Genomic DNA, 24265 nt, shown 5'->3' on the forward strand with positions numbered 1-24265 from the left:
CTTCGTGCTTTCTACTCCAATAATTATTCTGTCCGGTTTAAAGTATATCAAAACTTTACCGGAATAATAAACGTACGAGTTTGAAGTATATAAAAACTTCACCATTGTTACGTGTTGTATGTTTTGTTTGGTATTCAGTTTGAAGATATCAAAACTTCACTGATTTAACAAAGTTCTGTTTTGTTTCCAACTCTACAGAAAAATGACGAATGAAAACCAAACTAATGGAAATATTGCGGGAACGGGTGCTACTGTTACGAGTGTTGCTACCTCGTCAAGCCGTTCAACTCTTGCTCATGCTATGGCACCAGCAGAAAAACCCAGAAAGTTTTCCGGTATTGACTTCAAACGTTGGCAAATGAAGATGCTCTTCTATCTTACTACGTTAAGTTTGCAGCGATTTATCAAGGAGGATCCTCAGATCCTGGCTGAAGGCACTCCGGATGACGAACGATTTGTTGTAACTGAAGCATGGAAACATTCTGATTTCTTGTGCAAAAACTACATTTTGAGTTGTTTGGAAGATAGCTTGTACAATGTCTATAGTGTCATGGAAACTTCAAAAACGTTATGGAATGCGCTTGAGAAGAAGTACAAGACTGAGGATGCCGGACTTAAGAAATTCGTGGCTGCAACGTTTTTGGATTTCAAGATGATTGACACTAGATCGGTCATAACTCAAGTCCAAGAATTACAAGTCATTGTGCATGACCTCCTTGCTGAAGGTATGACCCGAATCAATAATTTTATTAATAAGATTTATCTTGTTATTAATTATGAATTTATTATTGAAGGTATGGTCATAAATGAGGCCTTTCAAGTCGCCGCTTTCATTGAGAAGTTACCTCCGTTGTGGAAGGACTTTAAGAACTATCTAAAACACAAGCGGAAGGAGATGACACTTGAAGACTTGGTTGTTCGTTTGAGGATAGAAGAAGACAACAAAAATGCTGAAAAGAAGTCACGTGGAAACTCGACAATAATAAGGGCTAACATTGTTGAGGAGGCGCCACAAAATAAGAAGAGAAAGAAGGCTTCTGGACCAAAGAATTACCCAAGCAAGAAAAAGTTAAAGGGTAATTGCCACAACTGTGGAAAATCTGGGCATAAGGCCGTGGATTGTCGTGAACCAAAGAATGATAAGAAGAAGAAGAAGAATCCAGCTAACAGGGTTGAAAATGCTGAAGAAATGGATGACTTGTGTGCCATGTTGTCTGAATGCAACTTGGTAGGAAATTCTAAAGAATGGTGGATAGATTCTGGAGCCACCCGCCATGTTTGTGCTAACAAGGAGTTATTTTCTTCTTATGCCCCCGCAGGACCCGACGAGACAATTTTCATGGGAAATTCGTCTACAGCCAAAATTGAAGGAGTTGGCAAGATTGCGTTGAAGATGACGTCGGGAAAAATAGTGACTCTAAACCAAGTTCTCCGTGTTTTAGAAATTCGCAAGAATCTTGTGTCTACCTCACTTCTTGTCAAGAATGGATTCAAATGTATTTTTGTTTCTAATAGTGTTGTACTAAGTAAGAATGATGTGTATGTAGGAAAAGGTTACCTGAATGAGGGCCTTTTTAAGCTAAATGTAATAGCAGTTCCTATCAATAAAGTTAATGCTTCTTCTTACTTACTTGAGTCAAACACTTTATGGCATTCACGCTTAGGTCACGTCAACCTCAAAACATTGCGAAAAATGATAAATTTAGAAGTATTGCCAAAATTTGATTGCATTAATTCCAAATGTCAAATATGTGTGGAATCAAAGTATGTTAAGCATCCTTATAAGTCCGTTGAAATGAATTCAAGTCCTTTAGACTTAATTCACACAGATATTTGCGACATGAAGTCAACACCATCTCGCGGTGGAAAAAAGTATTTTATTACTTTTATTGACGATAGCACGAGATATTGCTATGTTTATTTACTTAATAGTAAAGATGAGGCAATTGATGCTTTCAAGCAATACAAGAGTGAAGTTGAAACACAACTAAACAAAAAGATCAAAATGATAAGAAGTGATAGAGGTGGCGAATATGAATCTCCTTTTGAAGAAATATGTTTGGAAAATGGCATTATTCACCAAACAACTGTCCCTTACTCTCCACAATCTAATGGAATTGCGGAGAGAAAGAATCGAACGTTGAAAGAGATGATGAATGCGTTGTTGATAAGTTCTGGTTTACCACAGAACTTGTGGAGGCAAGCTATACTTACAGCTAACCGAATAATCAACCGTGTACCTCATAGTAAAACACAGTCCATTCCTTATGAAAAATGGAAAGGAAGGAAGCCCAGCTTGAAATACTTCAAAGTGTGGGGGTGTTTAGCTAAGGTACAAGTTCCTAAACCTAAAAGGGTTAAGATAGGTCCAAAAACGGTTGATTGTGTATTTATTGGATATGTAACCAATAGCAAGGCATATCGTTTTTTGGTTCATAAGTCAGAAAATCCTGAGATTCACGTTAATACGATAATAGAATCAGATAATGCTGAATTCTTTGAAACTATTTATCCGTATAAAAAGGAAAGTGAAGTGACCTACCAAAAGTCAAAACGACCTCGGGAGGAAATAACAGATGGTATGCCTAATGAGGAAAATCCGAGAAGAAGTAAACGTCAACGGACATCTACTTCATTCGGTCCAGATTTTCTGACTTTCCTGCTAGAAAATGAGCCTCGTACCTTCAAGGAAGCAATGTCTTCCTCAGAAGCACACTATTGGAAAGAAGTTGTCAATAGTGAAATAGAATCCATATTTAGCAACCATACCTGGGAATTGGTTGATCTTCCTCCAGGTAACAAAATATTGGGTTCTAAATAGATTTTCAAGAAGAAAATGAAAGACGATGGTACTATTGACAAATACAAGGCAAGACTTGTTGTCAAAGGATTTAGACAGCGAGAAGGTCTTGACTATTTTGACACATACTCGCCGGTAACAAGAATTACATCCATTCGGATGCTAATAGCGTTAGCCGCCTTATATGGTCTTCAAATCCATCAAATGGATGTAAAAACAGTCTTCTTAAATGGTGATCTAGAGGAAGAAATTTACATGAACCAACCTGAAGGGTTTGTGGTTCCGGGAAAAGAAAAGAAGGTGTGTCGACTTGTTAAGTCCATTTATGGACTAAAACAAGCACCCAAGCAATGGCATGCAGAATTTGACCAAACCATGTTGTCAAATGGCTTTAAGATTAATGAATGTGATAAATGTGTTTACATTAAGAACGTTCCAAATCATATAGTCATTGTTTGCTTATATGTTGATGATATGCTAATAATGAGCAAAGACATTGCCGACATTTAAGCTACTAAGCGTATGCTTACTAGTAAGTTTGATATGAAAGACTTAGGAGTTGCCGATGTAATTCTAGGAATTAAAATCCAGAGGACTCCTCAGGGTCTAGCTTTGTCTCAATCACATTACGTGAAAATGGTACTTGAAAAATTCTCACACTTGGAATTTAGAAGTGCAAGAACTCCAATTGACTTAAACCATCATCTTATAAAGAATAAAGGTGAAAGCACGTCACAATTGGAGTATGCTCGTGTGTTGGGAAGCTTAATGTACATCATGAACTGTACACGACCTGATATAGCTTATGCAATAAGTAAACTTAGTTGATTCACAAGTAATCCCAACAAACATCACTGTGTGGCAATGAAACGAGTTCTGGGATATTTGGAATATACCCAAGACTACGGTTTGCACTACAATAAATATCCTGCAGTTATCGAAGGATATAGTGATGCAAATTGGATAACCGGCTCAACAGAAATAAAGTCCACAAGTGGATATGTTTTTACTGTTGATGGAGGAGCAGTATCTTGGAAGTCTTCCAGACAGACGTGCATTGCTCGTTCTACAATGGAATCAGAGTTTATAGCTTTGGATAAAGCCGGTGAAGAAGTTGAATGGCTTCGAAATTTCTTAGAAGACATTCCGTTCTGGCCAAAAACTTTGGCTTCTATTTGCATACATTGCGATAGTGAGGCTGCAATAGGACGGGCAGGGAGCGTTATGTATAACGGAAAGTCTCGTCATATACGACGAAGACATAACACCGTTAGACAACTACTTTCTAGTGGAATTATCACTATTGATTATGTAAGATCAAAGGATAATGTGGCAGATCCGCTTACAAAAGGCTTAACTAGAGAGGGAGTTGAGAAATCATCTAAGGGAATGGGACTATGGCCGGGGACAAGTCAACATGGCGGTAACTCTACCTAGAATTTTGGATATTCTGAGATCTAGGTTCAAGGAGCTCAAACAAAGTTGTGATTGACCGGTTCAACATTGTCAAAGTAAAATCTTTGGTCCATTCTCGTGATGAAGACAATGTTCAATAACAAGGATAGAACTTTACACGTTCTTTAATGATTACCTAAGTTTGATGTGGTATTTATCAAATAGTGTCAATCTAAAGGATTACACGTTTAGGAATCACCTATGTAAGCGTGAAGTGGAATCCGCTTCAATGAGAATTCTGCAAGGCCAATTCTTTACGCACTTATGAAACCAGGCGGTGTTCATGGCTGAAACGAACACAACAATGAGAATCAAAACACGGTTAAGGGTTGGTTGTGTGACATATGGTTGTCTAGGTATACACTAAAGTTCGACGGTTCAAAGATATCAAATCTACCGATTGACCGAGTATATCCGACATATGTTCACTACGAAAAGTTCAAAGGAAAACCTACTTATCCAGATGCAATTAATCCTTACTTGCGAATCACACAGCTTTCATCTATGATCATTCTTGTTACAGCCATTCCCATTCATGTGGGGGATTGTTGGACTTTAAGCATTGGGCTTTAAAGACTTTAAGCATTGTGCTTTAAAAGTCTAAGAGTGTGAATTGGAAATGGTGGGAAATAAAATGGAGGGAAATGAAAATTTGAATGAAATGAGCTTTTGTCTTGAACTTTGTCCCTCATTGGTGAGGGACAACTACATTTGTGTGTATATATATAGGACACTTCTTAGAGCTCTTAAAAGGAGTTGAAGAGAATGAACCCTCACGCCGTCGTCATCGCTCGCTCGGCTCGGCTTTGGCTTTGGCTTTGGCTTTGGCTTTGGATTTGGATTTGTCAAATGATCGATCGATAAGGTTATTTTAATTAATTATTTAATAATTAATTAAAAGCCAGTCAGTTAATTAACGAAATTAACTGAAATCTGAAATCCAAAAAAAAAAACGCTGAACGTTAATTTTTCCCTTCTGAACAGACACTTTTCCTGAACAGACATCACACCTCTTCCGATAATTGCCTATAAATTCTGAGGCATGGCTGCATTTTCGATACACTGAAAAATTACAGAACTTCCTTCCTTCTGATAATCCTGCATTCTATTTCGCGGAATCTCTTCTAAATTCGTAAGTGTGATTTTGCTCCGTCCTTTGAGTTCGTTGGTATCCTGCAGTTTGTATTGCCACTGTTGCAGGAAGGTTTATTCCGTTTCATCCTGGGAGGATTTAATCCATTATCTTGGCAACGTGTGAGGGGGTTAAAATAGGACGCACAAGCAAATTGCGGACTCGGAATATCTTTTATACTTTACTGTTTTCCCAGTTTTTTCTTCTAACAGTCTTTCTGATTTTGTGTTTTAACACAGTTGCGATTACAGATATATTGGAGACAAATCTTACCAAGATTCTGTAATAGTTACTGGTGGCGAAGCCAGAAAATTTTTCAAGGGCGTTCAGACTCGAATGAAATGAAAAATATTTCTTGACGAAGAGTGTTTAATATGTGTTATATACATCTAAAATATAATATTTTACTTATATATATAGTGTAATTTTTAGCAGAAGGTGGGTTCGCCCCTGACAGTTGCAGCCAACTTGAACTAGTCAAAATTTTGACAGTTTACACCACTATTGATCTTTCAAGTAACATATTTGAAAGACATATTCCAAGTATTATGGGAGAAAATTATCCCACTGAGCTAATAGGAAATAATGCCTCAACAGATGCCATATGGTGCACTCCAGGTGTGCCTAGTGTTCAATGAAAGCGGAGGAAAATTATTAAAGATTAAGCTAGGTTCAAGTCTTAGCAAAATTAAAGAAAAAAATATGAGGTGTTACTTTACATATGTTTTAAGTCTTGGTAAGGAGAAGTAATCAAAGCACACACAAACTGAATCAAAAACCACCATATCAGAAAATGTTTCAGATGTAATTGTGTTGTTTCTGATTATCTTCTTTTCTTTTCTTTTCTAAAAATCCTAGATCCGCCACAAGTCACTTGATTGCCCAAAATAGTGTTAGTTTTTGGTAATTATTTGTTCTTCTTCCCTTTATTTCTTTTTGGTGGCTGACAGAGGAACAGAAGAAGTTTGGATTTTATTCTGCACACAGTATCAGCAAAGCATTCTCTAGGACCTTATTTAGAATTGCTAAAATGAACAGAATTATATCAATTGTGGGTGAACCAGCTCAACCAATTGAGGTCCCTGCTACACCTTTGATATATGGTAAATATTTCCAATAGTTATAATATGATTTCACTTATAAGCTTGAATTATTAACCTATAAAACACTCATATAATTTTCAAGTCGTTTTTCTATGTTCACAAAATGTTTCAGGCTAGAAAGTTGTTAGGGGTGGCATTATTGTAAGTGTCAAGGAGACACAAGCAATGTTTTTTTGGCAAACACATCTTGTGTCACATAGAACTTGTTCCAACTGATAAAGTTTATCTTTTATATAGTTTTTTTGGTTTCCCATCCGGTATTCGGTACCCGTAAAATCAGATTCGCGTTGGGAAGTCCCACGTTGGGGGTAAAGTGCTATCTAACAAAAGTGACTCCATACCTAGGGCTTGAACCCGAGACCTCTGGTTAAGGATGAATTAGTACTTACCACTCCACCACAACCCTTATTGGTTAGTTTATCTTTAAGGGTCTTCCATTCACGGTGATTTTTACTGGGCAATAATCAGATCACCGGTGAAGAGGTCATCGTGACGGGCGGATGCAACATAAAATCAATGGGTTCAATGAACCCAATGTTAGTGGGAAGTGAACATATAAGTTGAACCAATCAAGTTTAAATTCTCGACCCACCTCTGTCGGGTGAGATTGATGTCTCTAGCGGAATGTGGTAGAACCTTGTGAATATCGCAGCTGCAAGACCTCAAAATATAACAAACAGACAGATGTTCTTGCAAATCATTCTCTTTTGAAAAAAGAAAATAACAGCCATACAAACTAGGCAATACCTTCCTGCTGCCATAAGTTAATACTAAATACTTATAAAATAGGTAAAACTTAATTTGTAGTTACAGTACATGCTATCAGGAGCAGTCTTCTCCTATTCTAATGCTTTTCAGTCTTTCACTAGCTAAGCGGAACTTAGTATCATAAGTTCCAGCTTCTCTATTAAGCGCACAATGGACATGGAGCACTTCATCCAGGTCAAAATTGTAGTACAAGAAGCTCTGCTTTGAGTTTAACTTACTGGAACAACCACTGCATTTGATAACAGCCATCTCACCCTTAAACGGGTACGAATAGAGGAGCTTATAACTAACTTTCTTGTTTGTGCCAAGTGTTAATGTCGTGGGAGCACCAGCACAGGTACGATGGAGACCGAATTTACAAGTAGAGCAATGGTATGCCGTACCATCTTCTGCCCTGCAAGCTGTGCAGTGGATATTTGGATGATCGGTGTAGCTGGTGAGTATGAGGGTGTGATTCGGGTGATATTGGTGTCGTATCTTTGGTGGAAGAGTGAAACAGGTCTCGTCGATGAAGTAATTGCATTGCTGGCAAATGTAACCGCACGAATACTTGCCTGAACATATGCAGCAACTCATGATTGATGCCTCATTCGTCTGTTTGATTGCTTTCAGCGGATGGCGGTGGCTGAAGTGTCTAACTTCTCCTAACTGTCTTACTTTTGGTTTTTGGCCAGGGAAACTTGTTTGAAGAACCAATAGTTTCTGGACTTCAGATAGGAAACTTTCATTCCCTATTAGCCCAAACTCTTCTTCAGCACACACTCAAAATGGCAGATGTAATCGAAGTCACGATTGTAGAAAAGCCAAGAGGATTCCCTATTCATAACTTGGTTACAAATATTACAAAACACGGCTGCACCTTCACTTTCTATTGGAAAGTTAGTGAAGAGATCAAGTGGATATTTAACCTTATGGATCAATGTGGTTGGCACAGAAGCACATTCAAGATGAAGGTTAAAATTACACACATCGCAATGATAGTAAAAAGAAAAGAGTGACGTGTGAGGGTAAGAGTTGTCATATCCACATGCCACACAACGGGATTCAGTCCCAAAGCCAACAGTTCGCTTTCAACTTTCGAATAACAAAGAGCGATTGAGGGAATAGGACGAAGGGTAAGTGAGTGCATAGGGTGAAAATCATGCCGAATTCTTTTAGGAATGTTAGAGCATACCTCGTGGAGAAAGTAACAACAATGATCACAACCATAAGCCACTCCGGATATTATAAAAGTACACATGTTGCATCTGAATTCCAAGTTGTTATTGTTATTGTCAAAGTGTAAGCACAGCATCTTCTTGTCGTCCGGCATCAACTGATATTACTATTGATTCTTGATTCTAATCCTTGAAGTAACAGAAGACAAGTGAAATTGTTGAAAAAGCAAAAGCTAAGAAGCTAATAAGTCAAAAGTGAAAAGCTTTTGCGAAGATTCCACAAACATAACTTCTTTTTCTTTTCCATAACTAACCTTTTTCAACTTCTTTCGACTTTTCCTATTCATTCATGATACACACAATGAATGGAAGTAAATTTCAAGTCCTTTTATTCAGTTTGTTCAAAAAAATGGCTTGTTTAACCTTTCCTCTCATTATGTTTTACATAATTTACCAGCTAAAATGATAGATGACACCTTGGCTTTCATATATAAGTTATGGGAACAGGAAAATATTGCTAAAACACTTGAGAATTTGGCAGTATGTCATTATGCTTAGCCGATTGGACAACATTTGGAAAAAGAAAGTGTGTTTTGAGAGTTATAGGTTTGTGGAAGATTTGTTATCATCACTCAAATTCTTCTTACAAACGATAACTCTCCCACAACAGAAACTACGCCGCTCAATGAAAACTTTCTGAGGCATTCAAAAGAATGTACTCCAATAAAGTTACCAAGAATAAAAAATGATACACATAAAATATATATAACGGGCGGTGTCTAGATCCAGTGGCATACGGTTGGGTTCGAAAAAAACAAGGAGTCGCAAATCTTGGCGTAAATCAGATAACAACGAAAAATAAACTTAAAAGAAGCATATACTTTGATATGGTTTGGTCAAGTGACCTACAAATGATTTACTAATATAAAAATAAAAAATAAAATAAAATTATGAGAGAATAAATTTTCTCCCTAAACAGAACTCTCGTAAGGACTATATTGTGAATTATTCTATGTTATGTTCTTGTATGAAGAAGTGGTCATCAATTTATAAAGCTCACAACATTTTCCTCCAAGAAAGGGATCTGTTAAATGAAGATTCCAGTGTTGTGGTCGGTTTATCAATCCTATTTGAGCTCGTAATTACACGTGTTAATCCGAATTATCTATGGGAGCTAGTTGACCAGATCGTTTATATAAATAGTATGTTTCCACAATACTATCCGTTTATCCACTATATGAATCCTATATTCATATGGTTTGAATCTATTATGAATTCAACTAAGCAAGACCGTTAGTGTCATGATCCAAAACCCCAACAAGTCGTGATGGCGCCTAATGCACTTTCTAGGCAAGCTGGACATAACAGTAATGAACAATAATGGCAGAAGTGACAGGATTAACACAAGTCTAAAACCTTAATATAACATAATAACGTCAATACATGATAAATCTCCCAAAACTGGTAAATATAGAGTAATGAGCTTTATAACGGAAATACAAGTCTGAAAAGCCAAATACAATATTGTCTGAAATAAAGACAACAGTACATACGAAAAGGGACGCCAAGACTGCGGTCAAGAATGAAGCTCTACCTCGTCTCTCGGTGATCAACTCAGATATATGCTTCAGCTACCGATGACTGGGTCCGACACTTAGATCTGCACAATTAAATGTAGAGTGTAGTGACTCTATGTACTCAGCAAGTATCATAACTAACCTCTGCAAGAATTATAAATGATACTCGCTACACCCCGTACAGTTCATAAATTCAACAAGTATAGAACAATAACATGATCGAGTCAAAAAGCACAGAAAGAATGATCCCGGTGTACACAATTTTATCAAGTGCTCTGGTCAGTCATAATCCAGCATATAAAGATGATATGCAAGTAAACCTGATAAATAACCAAGAAAATTGCAAGTAAAGATGAATTCAACAATCAAACAACACTCGCCATATTTCTCAGAATTTTCATAACTGTACCAAACCACTAATTAGTTTTCCTCAACCCGCGTGTACACCATCAAGAGAGAAATATGAGAGGGTGACCCTAGGGGGATGGATCCATATCCACATACTGCATGGACAACTCACGTGCTGCATGGACAACTCACGTGCTAATAATATCAACCGCACAGACAACTCATGTGTTGCACGGATTACTCACGTGCCTATACTATCAATATTTGGATCCGCACGGACAAATACTAATTGCATGGACAACTCACCTACCAATAATACTAACTGCACGGACAACTCACGTGTCAACAATCACAATCCGCTCGGCGTGGTCACAGGCTAACAATCCATATCATAACACACAAAAGCAGATATACAATAATGCATGTACATGATCAATAAATTTTAGATTTCATGCTCTTGTGCTGGTATGAACGACATGCTATGGTGTAGCCTTTTTTCTTTTTGTTAATGTTGCCACCCCCCCCCCCCTCCGGTCTCATTTTATAACTATCCACTAGAAGAATACTTGACAGACTCTTAAATCTTAATGTACTTAAGCTTTAGCTTTTATCTTACATAAGGATCATCCATGCAATAAGCTCATAATAGAGTTGCCGTACGATTTTTTGGTAATTTAGTGTTATTGCACTATTGTTTTTGCATAATTAGATCTGGATCTATATGCGGTGTTTGTGCCGTTGGACTTATTTTTACCCACCATTTTCAACTAGCCGTTAATCTTAACTAAACGGCCAAATACATAATCGTCACTTCTTAAATACCCCCATTACTTCCTCCCCCTTCATCTTCTATTTTTCCTCTCCAAATCATCATCAATTCTAAAACCACGTCAAAATTTCAAATTTTTCATAATTCAAACCAATGGATCACAAAGTCATCACTTCAACTGATTCCAATTCTCACTGCCTGTTGAGCTATGTATTTATGTGTTGTAATTAGTTAGTATACAGTGGTTGGTGAGTCCCTACTTGGCTTAGCTGTCACTTAGCTATAATGTGATTGGTTGTTAGTTGTTAGTCATAAAAATGTATATACATTAGGCTTGTATATTGTATTGACACATTATTCATTTTCACATAATACAAAAAATATTTTCTCTCAGTTTCTTTCTCTCTAGATGAAGCTTCTAGATTTTCCCCCATTGGAGCTCTAGCTCGAGCTCGATCTCCTGCTGCATTTGTAGCTCAACATGGTATCAGAGCCTAGCATCTCTCTCTTCTATCTTCTCGTCATCTCCAGTAAGATCAATTAAGCCCTTTTTCCCCATTTTTCATTCGTTGAGTTTTTGCCGTAGAAAATCGTTTATCTTCAATTGTCCGATCTATCATCTCTTTCTTCGATTTTTTGATTCAATCCTCATCGAATTGAGTCCTATCCCATGGCTATCACTAATTCGAGTACTGAATCCGATGGTTCCCCATCGGTCCTCGAGATCGAGTCCGGTGTCGATGCTAGTAGTCCTCTCTACATGCATCCTTCAGATAATCCCGGTGCGATGTTAGTTCCAGTTCCTTTCGGTGGTTTAGGTTACAGATCGTGGAGAAGGAGTGTTATGCGAGCCCTATCTGTCAAAAACAAATTAGGTTTTATCAATGGCGAATGCAAGCGACCAGATCCACTGAAAGAGCCTTTGAAATTTCGATTGTGAGAACGATGTGACGATATGGTTACATCATGGATCCTCAATTCTCTTGCCAAGGACATTGCTGACAGTGTTGAATATGCAAATGATGCAGTCGAGTTGTGGAAAGAGTTGGAGGATCGCTACGATTTGACCAACGGAACCAAACTATATCAAATTCAGAAGGAAATTAACGACCTTTCTCAAGGAGCTTTGGACATCACAGGCTATTACACTAAAATGAAGAAGTTGTGGGAGGAACTGAGTACACTAAGTGCCAAAACACAATGTACCTGTCAATGCACGTGTGGTGCTAAGGAAAATATGCATAAAGCTGAACAAGACAGACGTTTGATTCAGTTTTTGATGGGCCTGAATGAAGTATACACAACTGTGCGAGGCAGCATTCTTATGCTAAACCCCTTGCCTTCTATGGCACAAGCATTCTCCCTACTAGTTCAAGAAGAGAAGCAGAGGGAAGTTAAGCCAAGCAATTATGTGATGATAGACTCTTCGTCTTTAAATGTTAATGTTCCAAGGAGTAATATCAGAAATGGCCAACAATATGCAGATTCTACCTCGTTCAATGTTGATACATCGAGGAACAGCAACTTTAGAACCAACTATTCTCCCAACAATTACTCTCCCAATGTCACCAGACCACGTCCCTTTTGTGACTATTGTAAGCGCCCAGGCCATACTAAAGAAAAGTGTTATAAGCTACATGGATACCCCCAGGGGTTGAACTCAAATCCAAATCCCAAATTTAACAGAGGAAAGAGAACTGTGGCCAATGTACATGGTGCACTTGAAGACAACTCTGGTAAACAAGAAGAAGTGGAATCTCTGGAAGGCAAATGTAACTCCAGTGTCAATTTGACCAAAGAACAATATGGGCAACTGGTTTCCCTGCTGCAGCATTTTCATTCTGGAAATAACAAAGAGACCTCCAGCATCTCTAATGGAGCTGTGAATTTTGCAGGTACGATGGCTTGCTCTGCTTCTGTTCTCTCCATTGATTATAGCTTATTATCATGTAAATGTTTTACATCAAGTAGTGATATATGGATCCTAGACCCAGGAGCTTCCAACCACATGACTTTCAATAAGTCCCTCTTGTCTGACACTATAATTTTACCATATCCCTTGCTAATTAACCTACCAAATGGTTATCGAGTAAAAGTGACTGAAATTGGGACTGTTACACTTGCACCTGAGATCATCTTGCACAAAGTTTTTTATGTTCCTTCTTTCAAATACAATTTGATTTCTATTCATTGTCTAACTTCCCAACTCAAAAGTTTAGTGGCTTTCTCTGATTCTTTATGTCTTCTACAGGCCCCTTCAATGAAGAGGCCTCTGGAGATTGGTAAGGTCGAGGATGGACTATACCTTCTTTGCTCAAACTGCTTGAGGCATTCTTGTTCTGCTGCATCCACTGCCAATTGTTCATTCCCATTTCATGCTTTACCTGCTTCACATGATGTAAATAGGTCACATTCTTCTTATCATTCACCTGTAAATGTACCCACATGCAATAAAAATCAGAGTTCAGTCTTACATTCTTCCATGTCTAATAATATTGATGCAGATTTATTGTGGCACAATAGGTTGGGCCATGTACCTTTTGTTAAAATGAGGAGTATTTCTTCAATACCAATTCAGTTCTCACCTAAGCAACCATTCCTCTGTCCTATATGCCCCATGGCAAGGCAGACTAGATTACCTTTCCCTCAAAGAACCAGTATCACCACCAAAGCCTTTGACCTTCTTCATATGGACCTATGGGGACCTTACCATGTGACAACTCACAATAATTTTAAATACTTCCTCACACTAGTAGATGATTATAGCAGGTCCACTTGGACTTATCTCCTAAGTTGTAAAAGCAATGCTTTACAAACTATAAAAGCCTTTGTGTCTCTCATTGAAACTCAATTTCAAACCAAACTGAAGTGTGTAAGGTCAGATAATGGCCTAGAGTTCACTAGTAATGAAGCAGCTCAATTTTTCCAATCCAAGGGTATAATACACCAGAAAACATGTCCTTACACACCCCAACAAAATGGTGTGGTAGAAAGAAAGCATAAATATCTTCTTGAGACTGCTAGAGCCCTCTTATTTCAGTCCAAGCTACCTTTACAATACTGGGGTGAATGTCTTCTAACTGCCACTTATATCATCAATAGACTTCCCACAACCTATCTTAAAAATAAATGTCCTTATGAATTGCTGTTTCACAAAAATCCTACTTACTCACACTTTAGGAGTTTTGGATGCTTATGTTTCCCTACTACTCCCCATCCTCATAGGGATAAATTTGAACCAAGAACAACTCCCCATGTATTTGTAGGATACCCCTATGAGACAAAAGGTTATAAGGTTCTCAGCCTAACTACCAAGAAAATCCACATTTCCAGAAATGTAATTTTTCATGAGAATATTTTTCCCTTTAATACCTTGCCTAATAACTCTGAATTTTCTTCTGTTCCTAATTCTGCCCCTTTCATTGATGAATTGCCTATTTTTAAATCACACACTCCTAATGTTTTGCATGATGGTCAAAGGCCTGCAAGTGTTACTCCTGATACTTTGTCACATAGTAGTTCTCCAATCTCTAATCAACCCAATCATCCTTCTCCTCAATCTTCACCTATTTCTCAACATCCTTCTCATCAACATCCTGTTATACCTGATTTAGGCATTAGGAAATCAACTAGACAACATAGCTTACCTACCCATTTGAAAGACTACATTTGCTCTATTCCAAATTTAAAACCTCCTACTCACACTGCTGATACTAGCACTGCACCCTTCTCTCTTGATGCCCTGTTTACATGTAATCATTATGTCTCTCTTAATTCTTTGATCCATGATAGTCAACTACTTATGCAAAATGTTAGTCATGATAATGAGCCATCTTCATATGAAGAGGCAGCCTTAAATCCAGCCTGGCAGGCAGCCATGACCCTTGAATTTGAGGCCCTACATGCTAATAATACTTGGAATTTGGTTCCCCTGCCACAAGGTAAAAAGGCCATTGGTTGTAGATGGGTGTATAAGGTCAAGCACAAGGCTGATGGAAGCATTGAAAGATTCAAAGCAAGACTAGTTGTAAAAGGGTACACCCAACAAGCAGGTGTTGATTACACAGAGACTTTTTCACCAGTTGTGAAAATGACCACAGTCAGGGCTTTAATAGCTACAGCAGTGAAAAAGCACTGGGATATCTTTCAACTGGATGTAAACAATGCTTTCCTCCATGGTGATCTACATGAGGAAGTTTATATGGAACTGCCACCTGGGCTAGTGGTTGACACTCCTGGCCATGTCTGTAAGCTGAATAAATCCCTTTATGGGCTCAAGCAAGCTAGTAGACAGTGGTATGCAAAACTAGCTGAGGCCTTGTATTCCAAGGGTTATGTCCATTCTCTGAATGATTATTCCCTCTTCTACAAAAAGTCAGCCTCTTCTGCTATATTTGTTGCTGTTTATGTAGATGATGTAATTGTGACTGGGACAGATTTGCAGGAAATTACTCAGCTAAAGATCTTCTTGCATGATCAATTTAAAATCAAAGATCTGGGGATACTGCACTACTTCTTAGGCATGGAGGTCCTGTATACACCTGCTGGAGCAATCATTTCTCAGAGAAAATTTGCACTAGACTTGCTCAAGGAATACAATTGTCTCAATGACAACAGTCCCTCTTCACCACTAGACCCCAGTGTCAAACTTAAAGCAAAGGAAGGCCTAGCTCTCACTGATCCTACCTCCTACAGGAAACTAGTTGGAAAACTGAATTTCCTTACCAATACAAGACTAGATATTGCCTATGGTGTACAACATTTGAGCCAATTTATGCAAGATCCAAGGGAGCCACACTTACATGCTGCTTTCCACCTTCTTAGATACTTAAAAAATGACCCTACACTTGGAATTTTCCTCTCTAATGATTCTGACTGCACAATTAGGGGGTACTGTGATTCTGATTGGGCTGCATGCCCTGACTCTAGGAGATCAGTTAGTGGTTATCTTGTTCTGTTGGGCAATAGTCCAATTAGCTGGAAATCTAAGAAACAGGAAACTATTTCCCTTTCCTCAGCTGAGGCAGAATACAGATCTCTCAGAAAAGTGGTGGGTGAATTAACTTGGTTGTGCAGATTGCTAGATGAATTGACTGTTCCCTTTCCCAAGCCTGTTACTGTGTTTTGTGATAGTCAGTCTGCCTTACACATTGCCAGGAATCCTACTTTTCATGAGAGGACAAAGCACATTGAAATTGATTGTCATTTTGTTCGGGACAAGTTACAGGAAGGCCTGGTGTCCTTGCATCACATTGGCACTACTGATCAATTGGCTGACCTGCTCACCAAAGCCCTCACTGGTATTAAGCATTCTACTGTTTTAGGCAAGTTGTCCGTGAAGTCCTCACCTCCAACTTGAGGGGGGGTGTTGAGCTATGTATTTATGTGTTGTAATTAGTTAGTATACAGTGGTTGGTGAGTCCCCACTTGGCTTAGCTGTCACTTAGCTACAATGTGATTGGTTGTTAGTTGTTAGTCATAAAAATGTATATACATTAGGCTTGTATATTGTATTGACACATTATTCATTTTCACATAATACAAAAAATGTTTTCTCTCGGTTTCTTTCTCTCTAGATGAAGCTTCTAAATTTTCCCCCATTGGAGCTCTAGCTCGAGCTCGATCTCCTGCTGCATTTGTAGCTCAACACTGCCACATATCTCATCGAATTTTTCATTTAACCAATTACGTACTCTTAGGAGCTGCGTCCAGTTGTATCTTCTTTACTCTCTCTTTACGCCTAATACCCTCATTACACGGAGGCATTTTCATCCTCCTCCACGCGCTCACAATTGCGGGTGCAGTTCCCGGCTGCACGGACACTGGTGCCCTAGCGGTGTCTAGCAAGTGGTATGCCTTTCACATGGTGGCTACAGTCTTAACGGCTATTTTTCAAGGCTCTGCTTCTGTGCTTATTTTCACAAAGACTTTAGATTTTTTAGGACAATTGAAGTCTTATGTTACAGAAGAAGATGGAGCTATGATCTTGAAATTGGTCGGTGGATTGTGCATTTTGATATTTTGCTTGGAATGGGTGGTTTTGCTTTTGGCATTTGTTTTGAGGTACAATGCTTTCGTAGAAGGGAATGGACTTGAGATGAATTCAAATTCTAAAAGCAACTACAAAGTTGATCAAGATGAGAATTTGAAAGGCTGTCGTCCTAAATGTGCAATCCAAGTATAACACTTTTTTTGGTGTTCCAAACCTTGGAGCACAATTGGAATTATTTTATTCATATAAATATAATAAAGGACAACCCGGTGCACTAAGTTTCCGCTATGCGTGGATCCGGGGAAGGACCTGATATCAGAGAGTGAGAGACGTTTTGGGAAATTTTCTGTGTGTTTTGTTCAATCTCTGTAAAAACATTTATACAAACAAAAGGAATAAAATTCTGTTAGCCTAAGTACAGGTGGACTACTACTATTCCTCTATGTATAACTAAAAAAGAATAATCTGCAGAATGCAAAGAATTTAGTATTTACACATTTTCTCTCACACATTTCACACGTAGGAAGAACATTCTAGACTTGCAAACCTCCGCTTGCCAGGTGTTACATTTGTGCTTGATTTGGATGTTTCAGGTGTTAAATTGAATGAGCGGTCAGGATTCATTCTATCATTTAATAATAAAATGGTCTACAACATCTCTGGAGACATCAACTTTGACTTTGTATCTTCTTGTTGGCCATTATCTTCTTCATTTAGAAGCTTTTCTTCTGTAAATTGTCCGGTTCCAACACCCTCCCCCCCCCCTCAAGTTGGAGGGGGACGAAGTAACACCCAACTTGCCGATGATGGAGCGATGAATCGGACCCGATAAGGGCTTAGTGAAAACATCTGCGAGCTGCTGATTCGAAGGAACGAAGGACAGAGAAATCAGACCTGCTTGGAATTGCTGCCGAACAAAATGACAATCCAGCTCCACGTGCTTTATTCTTTCGTGGAAGACTGGATTTTTGGCGATGTGAATCGCTGCCTGGCTATCGGAATGGAGAGGGACCGGCAAAGATAGGGAAATTGACAGATCTTCCAGTAAGCGGACTAACCAGGTAACCTCTGCAACCACCCTTCTCATTGAGTGATATTCTGCTTCAGCAGATGATAAAGAAACTAAAGGTTGTTTCTTTGATTTCCAGGATACTAGAGAACCTCCTAAACTGATGTAAAACCCACTGATGGAATGACGAGAATCAGGGCATCGACCCCAGTCGGAATCACAGAAGGCAAGAAGATGAAGAGAAGAGCTGGAGTTCATTAGCAAACCCATACCCGGATCTAAAAGAAGGTAGCGCAGACAGTGAAAGGCAGCATCCAAATGAGGACTCCGGGGAGATTGCATGAACTGGCTCAAATACTTGACGGCGAAGGATAAATCAGGTCGCATGTGGGTGAGGAAGTTCAATTTTCCCAATAGACGACGGTAAAAGGTTGGATCTGGAAGCAATTCGCCAGTATCAAGATTGAGTCTTTGAGTGGGATCAAGTGGTGATGAAGCTGGCCTTAGGTCAAAGGCTCCAAACTCATGCAGTAAGTCTAAAGTAAATCTCTTTTGAGTTAATAGCAATCCATGTGCTTCTCGAATGATTTCCATGCCCAAAAAATAATTAGCTTGTCCAAGATCCTTGATCTTGAATTCGGAATCAAGGAACTCTTTTAATAAATGTTGTTCCTTTAAGTCATCTCCTGTTAGTAGAATATCATCCACATAGACCGCAATAATGGTAACCTTCCCTGCTGATTTCTTAAAGAATAAAGAGTAATCGTTGAGTTAATGAGAGTAACCTTTAAAATTTAAAGCCACAGTTAGACTGGCATACCATTTCCTTGAGGCTTGCTGCAGACCATAAAGTGACTTCTTCAAGAGACAAACATGACGGGGTGAAGGGGACTGCATCCCTGCTGGGAATTTCATGAATACTTCTTCCTACAAATCCCCATGCAGGAAGGCATTATTCACATCCAATTGAAACACTTCCCATTTCTTCTTCACTGCAATGCCAAGAAGACACCTGATAGTTGTCATTTTGACAACTGGGAAAAAAGTCTCAGTGAAGTCTATCCCTTCCCTTTGAATATCCCCCCTAACAACCAATCTTGCTTTGTATCGTTCCAAAGAACCATCAAACTTATATTTAACTCTATATACCCACTTGCATGGTAGGGCCTTCTTCCCAGGAGGTAAGAGCAGTACTTCCCATGTTTTATTGGCCTCCAAGGCTTCAAGTTCTTTGGCCATGGCCTCTTGCCAGCCTGGGTGAAGGCATGCTTGGGAATAAGATGTAGGTTCTGAAACATGGGATGTGGTCTTGAGAAGGGATTGATTCGCTGGAGATAAGGCAGAGAAGGAGAGGACAACAGGTTGTATAGGAGTAGTAAAGCAAGAATCAGTAAGATCTGTGAGGAAGACTGAGTCACAAATAAAATCTGTTAGATATGCTGGAGGTCTGTGAGTTCTGGTTGACCTTCTGAGTTCAGGTTCTGAAGGTAAAACAAGGGACTGGGTGATAGGAGAAGGATTGAAGAAAGGTGAGTGTAGGGTAGGAGAAGCACTAGGCTTAGTCATAGGAGAATGAGTGAGAGCAGGTGAGTGCAAAATATGAGAGGGAGAAGAGGAAGAATTAGGTGAGTTTGGTTGAATGATAGGAGAAGTAGTAGTCGGATGGTTGGACTGTGGGCAATCAGGGGTTTGTGATGGTGAATAAGGAAATATAGGTTGAGTCCCTTTGGTATAAGAGAAAGGAAAAACAGTTTCATGGAACTTCACATCTCTAGAAATGAAAATCTTCATAGTCTGTAAATTCAGGAGTTTGTATCCCTTATTTTCCATAGGGTATCCTATGAACACACAAGCCACAGACCTTGGATCAAGCTTTGTTCTATGTGGGGATAGGGTACATGCATAAGCTAGGCACCCAAAACTTCTGAGTGTGTGATAAGAAGGTGGTACTCCAAACAAGATTTCATAAGGAGATTTCAACTTGAGAACCTTAGAAGGAAAACGATTGATGAGGTAGGTAGCAGTTAGAAGACACTCTCCCCAAAAAGAAATAGGAAGTTTAGACTGAAATAAAAGAGCTCTGCATGTTTCCAAAAGATGCTGTGTTTTCTCTCTACTATGCCATTTTGTTGCGGGGTATACACACAAGTAGTTTGATGTATGATACCTTGAGAAGAAAGAAAAGCTGAAGTATCTAGGCTACTTCCTAGTTCCCATGCATTGTCTGATCTTATGATCTTAACTTTCCTTTCAAATTGTCTTTCCACTAAAGCAAGAAATTGTTTCAAAATGCTAAAGGCATTGGATTTAGTACTGAGAAGGTAAGTCCAAGTTGATCTACTAAAGTCATCAACAATGGTAAGGAAGTATTTGAAACCGTCATGAGTGGAAACTTTGTAGGGTCCCCAAGTGTCTATGTGAATTAGATACAAAAATCCCCTTTGAAGAGATGGTACTAGATTGGAAAGGTAACTTAACCTGCCTTGCCTTAGCATAAATTTCACAATGCTTAAATGAATCAGATGAAGAAGAACAAGAAATAGAGGAAATTTTCTTCATATTAGAATAAGGCAAATGCCCTAACCTCAGGTGCCATAGGCTTACATCATTGAAAAAAGCAGAACTACATGAAACTGTAACTAAGGACTGAATACTGGTCCTATTACACTTAGAAGAATCTGGACAATGGTCCTTCTTTGAATTGAAAAATTTGATACTAGACTTGACTGTGTGGAGTAGATAAATCCCTTGTTTCTCTTTACCAAGAACCACTGGCCTCTTCATTGAAGGGGCCTGCAAAATTGCACCAAAAGAGTGGAAAGTGAGTAGACAATTGACATGCTTACAAAGCTTGTGAACTGATAATAAATTAAACTTAAAAACTGGAACAAAAAGGACATTAATTAGAATGAGATCAGGGAGTATTTGAACACTCCCAGCTTGAGTGACTCTAACTCTTTGTGAATTAGGTAGATTGACAAAGACTGGCTTGATTAAGGCTCTAGCATTGAACAAAAGGTTAAAATCACAAGTCATATGCTCAGAAGCTCCTGAGTCTAAAATCCAAATAACAGACTTAGAGATTTTTGAAAGTGAATGTTTGGGTATACCAGCACAGTTTGCAGTCACATTGACCTCTGAATTGATCTCTCCTTGTGGTGTAAATTTGGTCTGTTGAAGAAGTTGAACCAAATTGTTGTATTGCTCCTGTGTGAATCCCTTTTCCAGACTGCATACTGATTGATCTGAGTTGACCTCTTGTGTGACTGCTGCATATCCTTGTGCACCACCTTGAAACTTCTTGTTCTTAGTGAATTTGAAGTCTGCAGGAAAACCAATGATCCTGTAACACCTCTCAACTGAGTGCCCGGGTTTCTTACAGTAGGAGCAGACTAGATTGTTTCTCTTTCCCTCATAGTTTCCCCTCTTATCTGCTTGAGCATACTTCTGACCTCCATACTGTTGCTTTGCAGCCAGAAAAGCAGAATCAAGAGGGTGTTGAGTTACGTGAATTTCCCTCTGCTTCTCTTCTTGGATTAGCAGTGAATATGCATGGTTAATGCTTGGAAGAGGTGATGCCATAAGGATGTTGCTCTTCACACTTGAGTAGGCTTCATTCAGTCCCATCAGGAACTGAATAAGCCTTCCATTTTGCTGAGACTTTAGAGATCTACTCTTGCCTCCACAAGAGCAGTCACAACTACAACGAACACAGGTATCAATGCTGTCCAACTCATCTGAGATTTTCTTGAACTTAGTATAGTATCCTGCTACATCTGAAGTTCCTTGAACTAAATCACTAAGCTCCTTTTGCAGCTGGTAAAGCAACGCTCCATTGCTTTGTCCAAACCTATCTTCCAGCTCTTCCCAGATCTCTTTAGCAGTTTTGGAATAAAGGACACTCTCAGCAATTTCCTTTGAAAGATAATTGAGCAACCATGAAATTACCATATCATTGCAACGATTCCATGCCTTGAAAGAGGGTGAAACAGGGGCTGGTTCATTGATTGTGCCATCTATAAATCCCAACTTATTTTTCGCTGACAGGGCTATGAGGACTGCCCTACGCCAACCTCCATAACTCTTTCCATCAAAGATGGAGTTGACAAGGATCATCCCAGGTGAATCAGAGGGGTGAAGGTAAAATGGATGAGAGCTATCATTTGTGAGTGTGGGTTGAAGAGATTGAATGGAGGATGGAGAAGCAGCCTCCAAAACTGTTTCTGATTCATTAGTGACAACCATTGAAGGGAACTTGAGAAACTTGAAGAAGAAGTAACAGGATCTAGACCTTAAAGCTCTGATACCATATCAGAGAATGAGAGACGTTTTGGGAAATTTTCTGTGTATTTTGTTCAATCTCTGTACAAACATTTATACAAACAAAAGGAATAAAATTCTGTTAGCCTAAGTACAGGTGGCCTACTACTATTCCTCTATGTATAACTAAAAAAGAATAATCTACAGAATGCAAAGAATTTAGTATTTACACATTTTCTCTCACACACTTCACACGTAGGAAGAACATTCTAGACTTGCAAACCTCTGCTTGCCAGGTGTTACATTTGTGCTTGATTTGGATGCTTCAGATTTGATCTTCTTTAAATTGAATGAGCGGTCAGGATCCATTCTATCATTTAATAATAAAATGGTCTGAAGCCTCTTTGGAGACATTAAACTTTGACTTTGTATCTTCTTGTTGGCCATTGTCTTCTTCATTTAGAAGCTTTTCTTCTGTAAATTGTCCAGTTCCAACACTATTGCGCGTTGCTACACCGTCTAGTAGTATTACTAATATTATGGAGGGACTAATGATGGAAGCTTATGTTGGAGGCATTGCTTGTGGAAGGCACGTCCAACATAGTACAAAAAGTATGCGTTGATCCATACATAGTTGTATTTGTTGTACTACCCATTCTAGGTTTTCTATGTCCCTTCTTATCTTCCATAAGGTGCTGGATGATGAAATGAGGAGGATCCACCAAAAAAGTGATGTTGCTGCCCGATAAGTCTATTCCAAAAATGTGCGAATTGGTCTGCTACCATATTTTACTCCTTGTAGGTGTGACTTACATAGGAGGTTGTATTTTACTACTAGTAATTATTTTCAGTTATTTATATATCTTTTCTGATAGTGTAGAAAAAATATTGTCCGTATAAAGGTTAAACTCATTATAAGCATGTTCTCTAGCTTGTGTTATTTTCAAGTCGTGTAATACGTTTCTCAGTCCTGGCGCTCAATAAAAGTCATCATTGCAAGTTTGTTTTACCAAGAGTATGAATGTACACACGCAAATGGAGCCTCCAGTCTCTTTCCCCGATTATTGCAAACTTGTTGGCTCACCGAACACAACGAAATATTATCTAGGAATTGTTATGGATAAGTTGAAAACATAAGCCAAAGAGTTGAGAAAAGGATATGATTTTTAATTGTATTCAACTTTCAGATTTTTATTTTACTTTCCACAATGACCTCACCTTTTCCTTATGCATATAATTTTCATTGATTATTTGTTCTCATATCTAATTAGACTAGTAAACTTATCCGTGCTTCGCGCGGTCAATAAAAGATATTAAAAAATTTATGAATAATTTATTTAAATATTTTCCCTCTTTCTATGAGAAGGAAAATGCTCATAAACAACAAACATTTGGGGTTAATTATAGTCATATGCTTATTCATACGTGTGGATTATTTTAATTCTATCTAATTAATAATGATTTAAGGAGTATTTAAAAATAAAAAGGTAAAATTAAAACTAAAAGTTCTTAAGATTCATCTTATAATTGCAAATTACCATACACATAAAAACGTTTAAAATACTATTAGTTGTATATTGAGAAGGTAAAATTTTATACAAATTAATTTAATAAAACTTTTTTATTACCAACATGAATTGTTCGTAGGCAATAAAATCAGACGGATGCTTGGAAGAACACCGCTAGTAGTCATACCAACAGTTAGTTTCTCAATATTCCTCATAGTCAAAAGTAGATGTCTTGGAATATTAATTTTATTCTTGTGATCTCGAACCTTCATTCTTAACCGATTCTAACACCTAAAATTTAAGTACAAGTTCACTAAACAAAAGAAATTATGTACATCTAAAGATTTGCAAACCACTTCTAAGAAATCAAACTTCCCCTTAATATAT

The 24265-nt window shown here is 38.4% G+C and overlaps 1 protein-coding gene across 1 annotated transcript; it reads right to left on the bottom strand.

Moving 5' to 3' along the window:
- Positions 1 to 7299: 7299 nt before the first annotated feature.
- On the bottom strand, positions 7300 to 7993 carry LOC109236501. Its single transcript, XM_019402691.1, has one exon. It carries the CDS (start codon positions 7832 to 7834, stop codon positions 7313 to 7315), a length of 522 nt encoding a protein of 173 aa, XP_019258236.1. The 5' UTR covers positions 7835 to 7993; the 3' UTR covers positions 7300 to 7312.
- Positions 7994 to 24265: the final 16272 nt, after the last annotated feature.

The sequence above is a fragment of the Nicotiana attenuata genome, unplaced genomic scaffold (genome assembly GCF_001879085.1).
Source record: "Nicotiana attenuata strain UT unplaced genomic scaffold, NIATTr2, whole genome shotgun sequence".
NCBI classification, from domain to species: Eukaryota; Viridiplantae; Streptophyta; class Magnoliopsida; order Solanales; family Solanaceae; genus Nicotiana; species Nicotiana attenuata.

Bases quoted from the DNA above. Each gene is read 5' to 3' on its own strand.
- LOC109236501 (XM_019402691.1), bottom strand. From the start codon at position 7,834: ATGAGTTGCTGCATATGTTCAGGCAAGTATTCGTGCGGTTACATTTGC.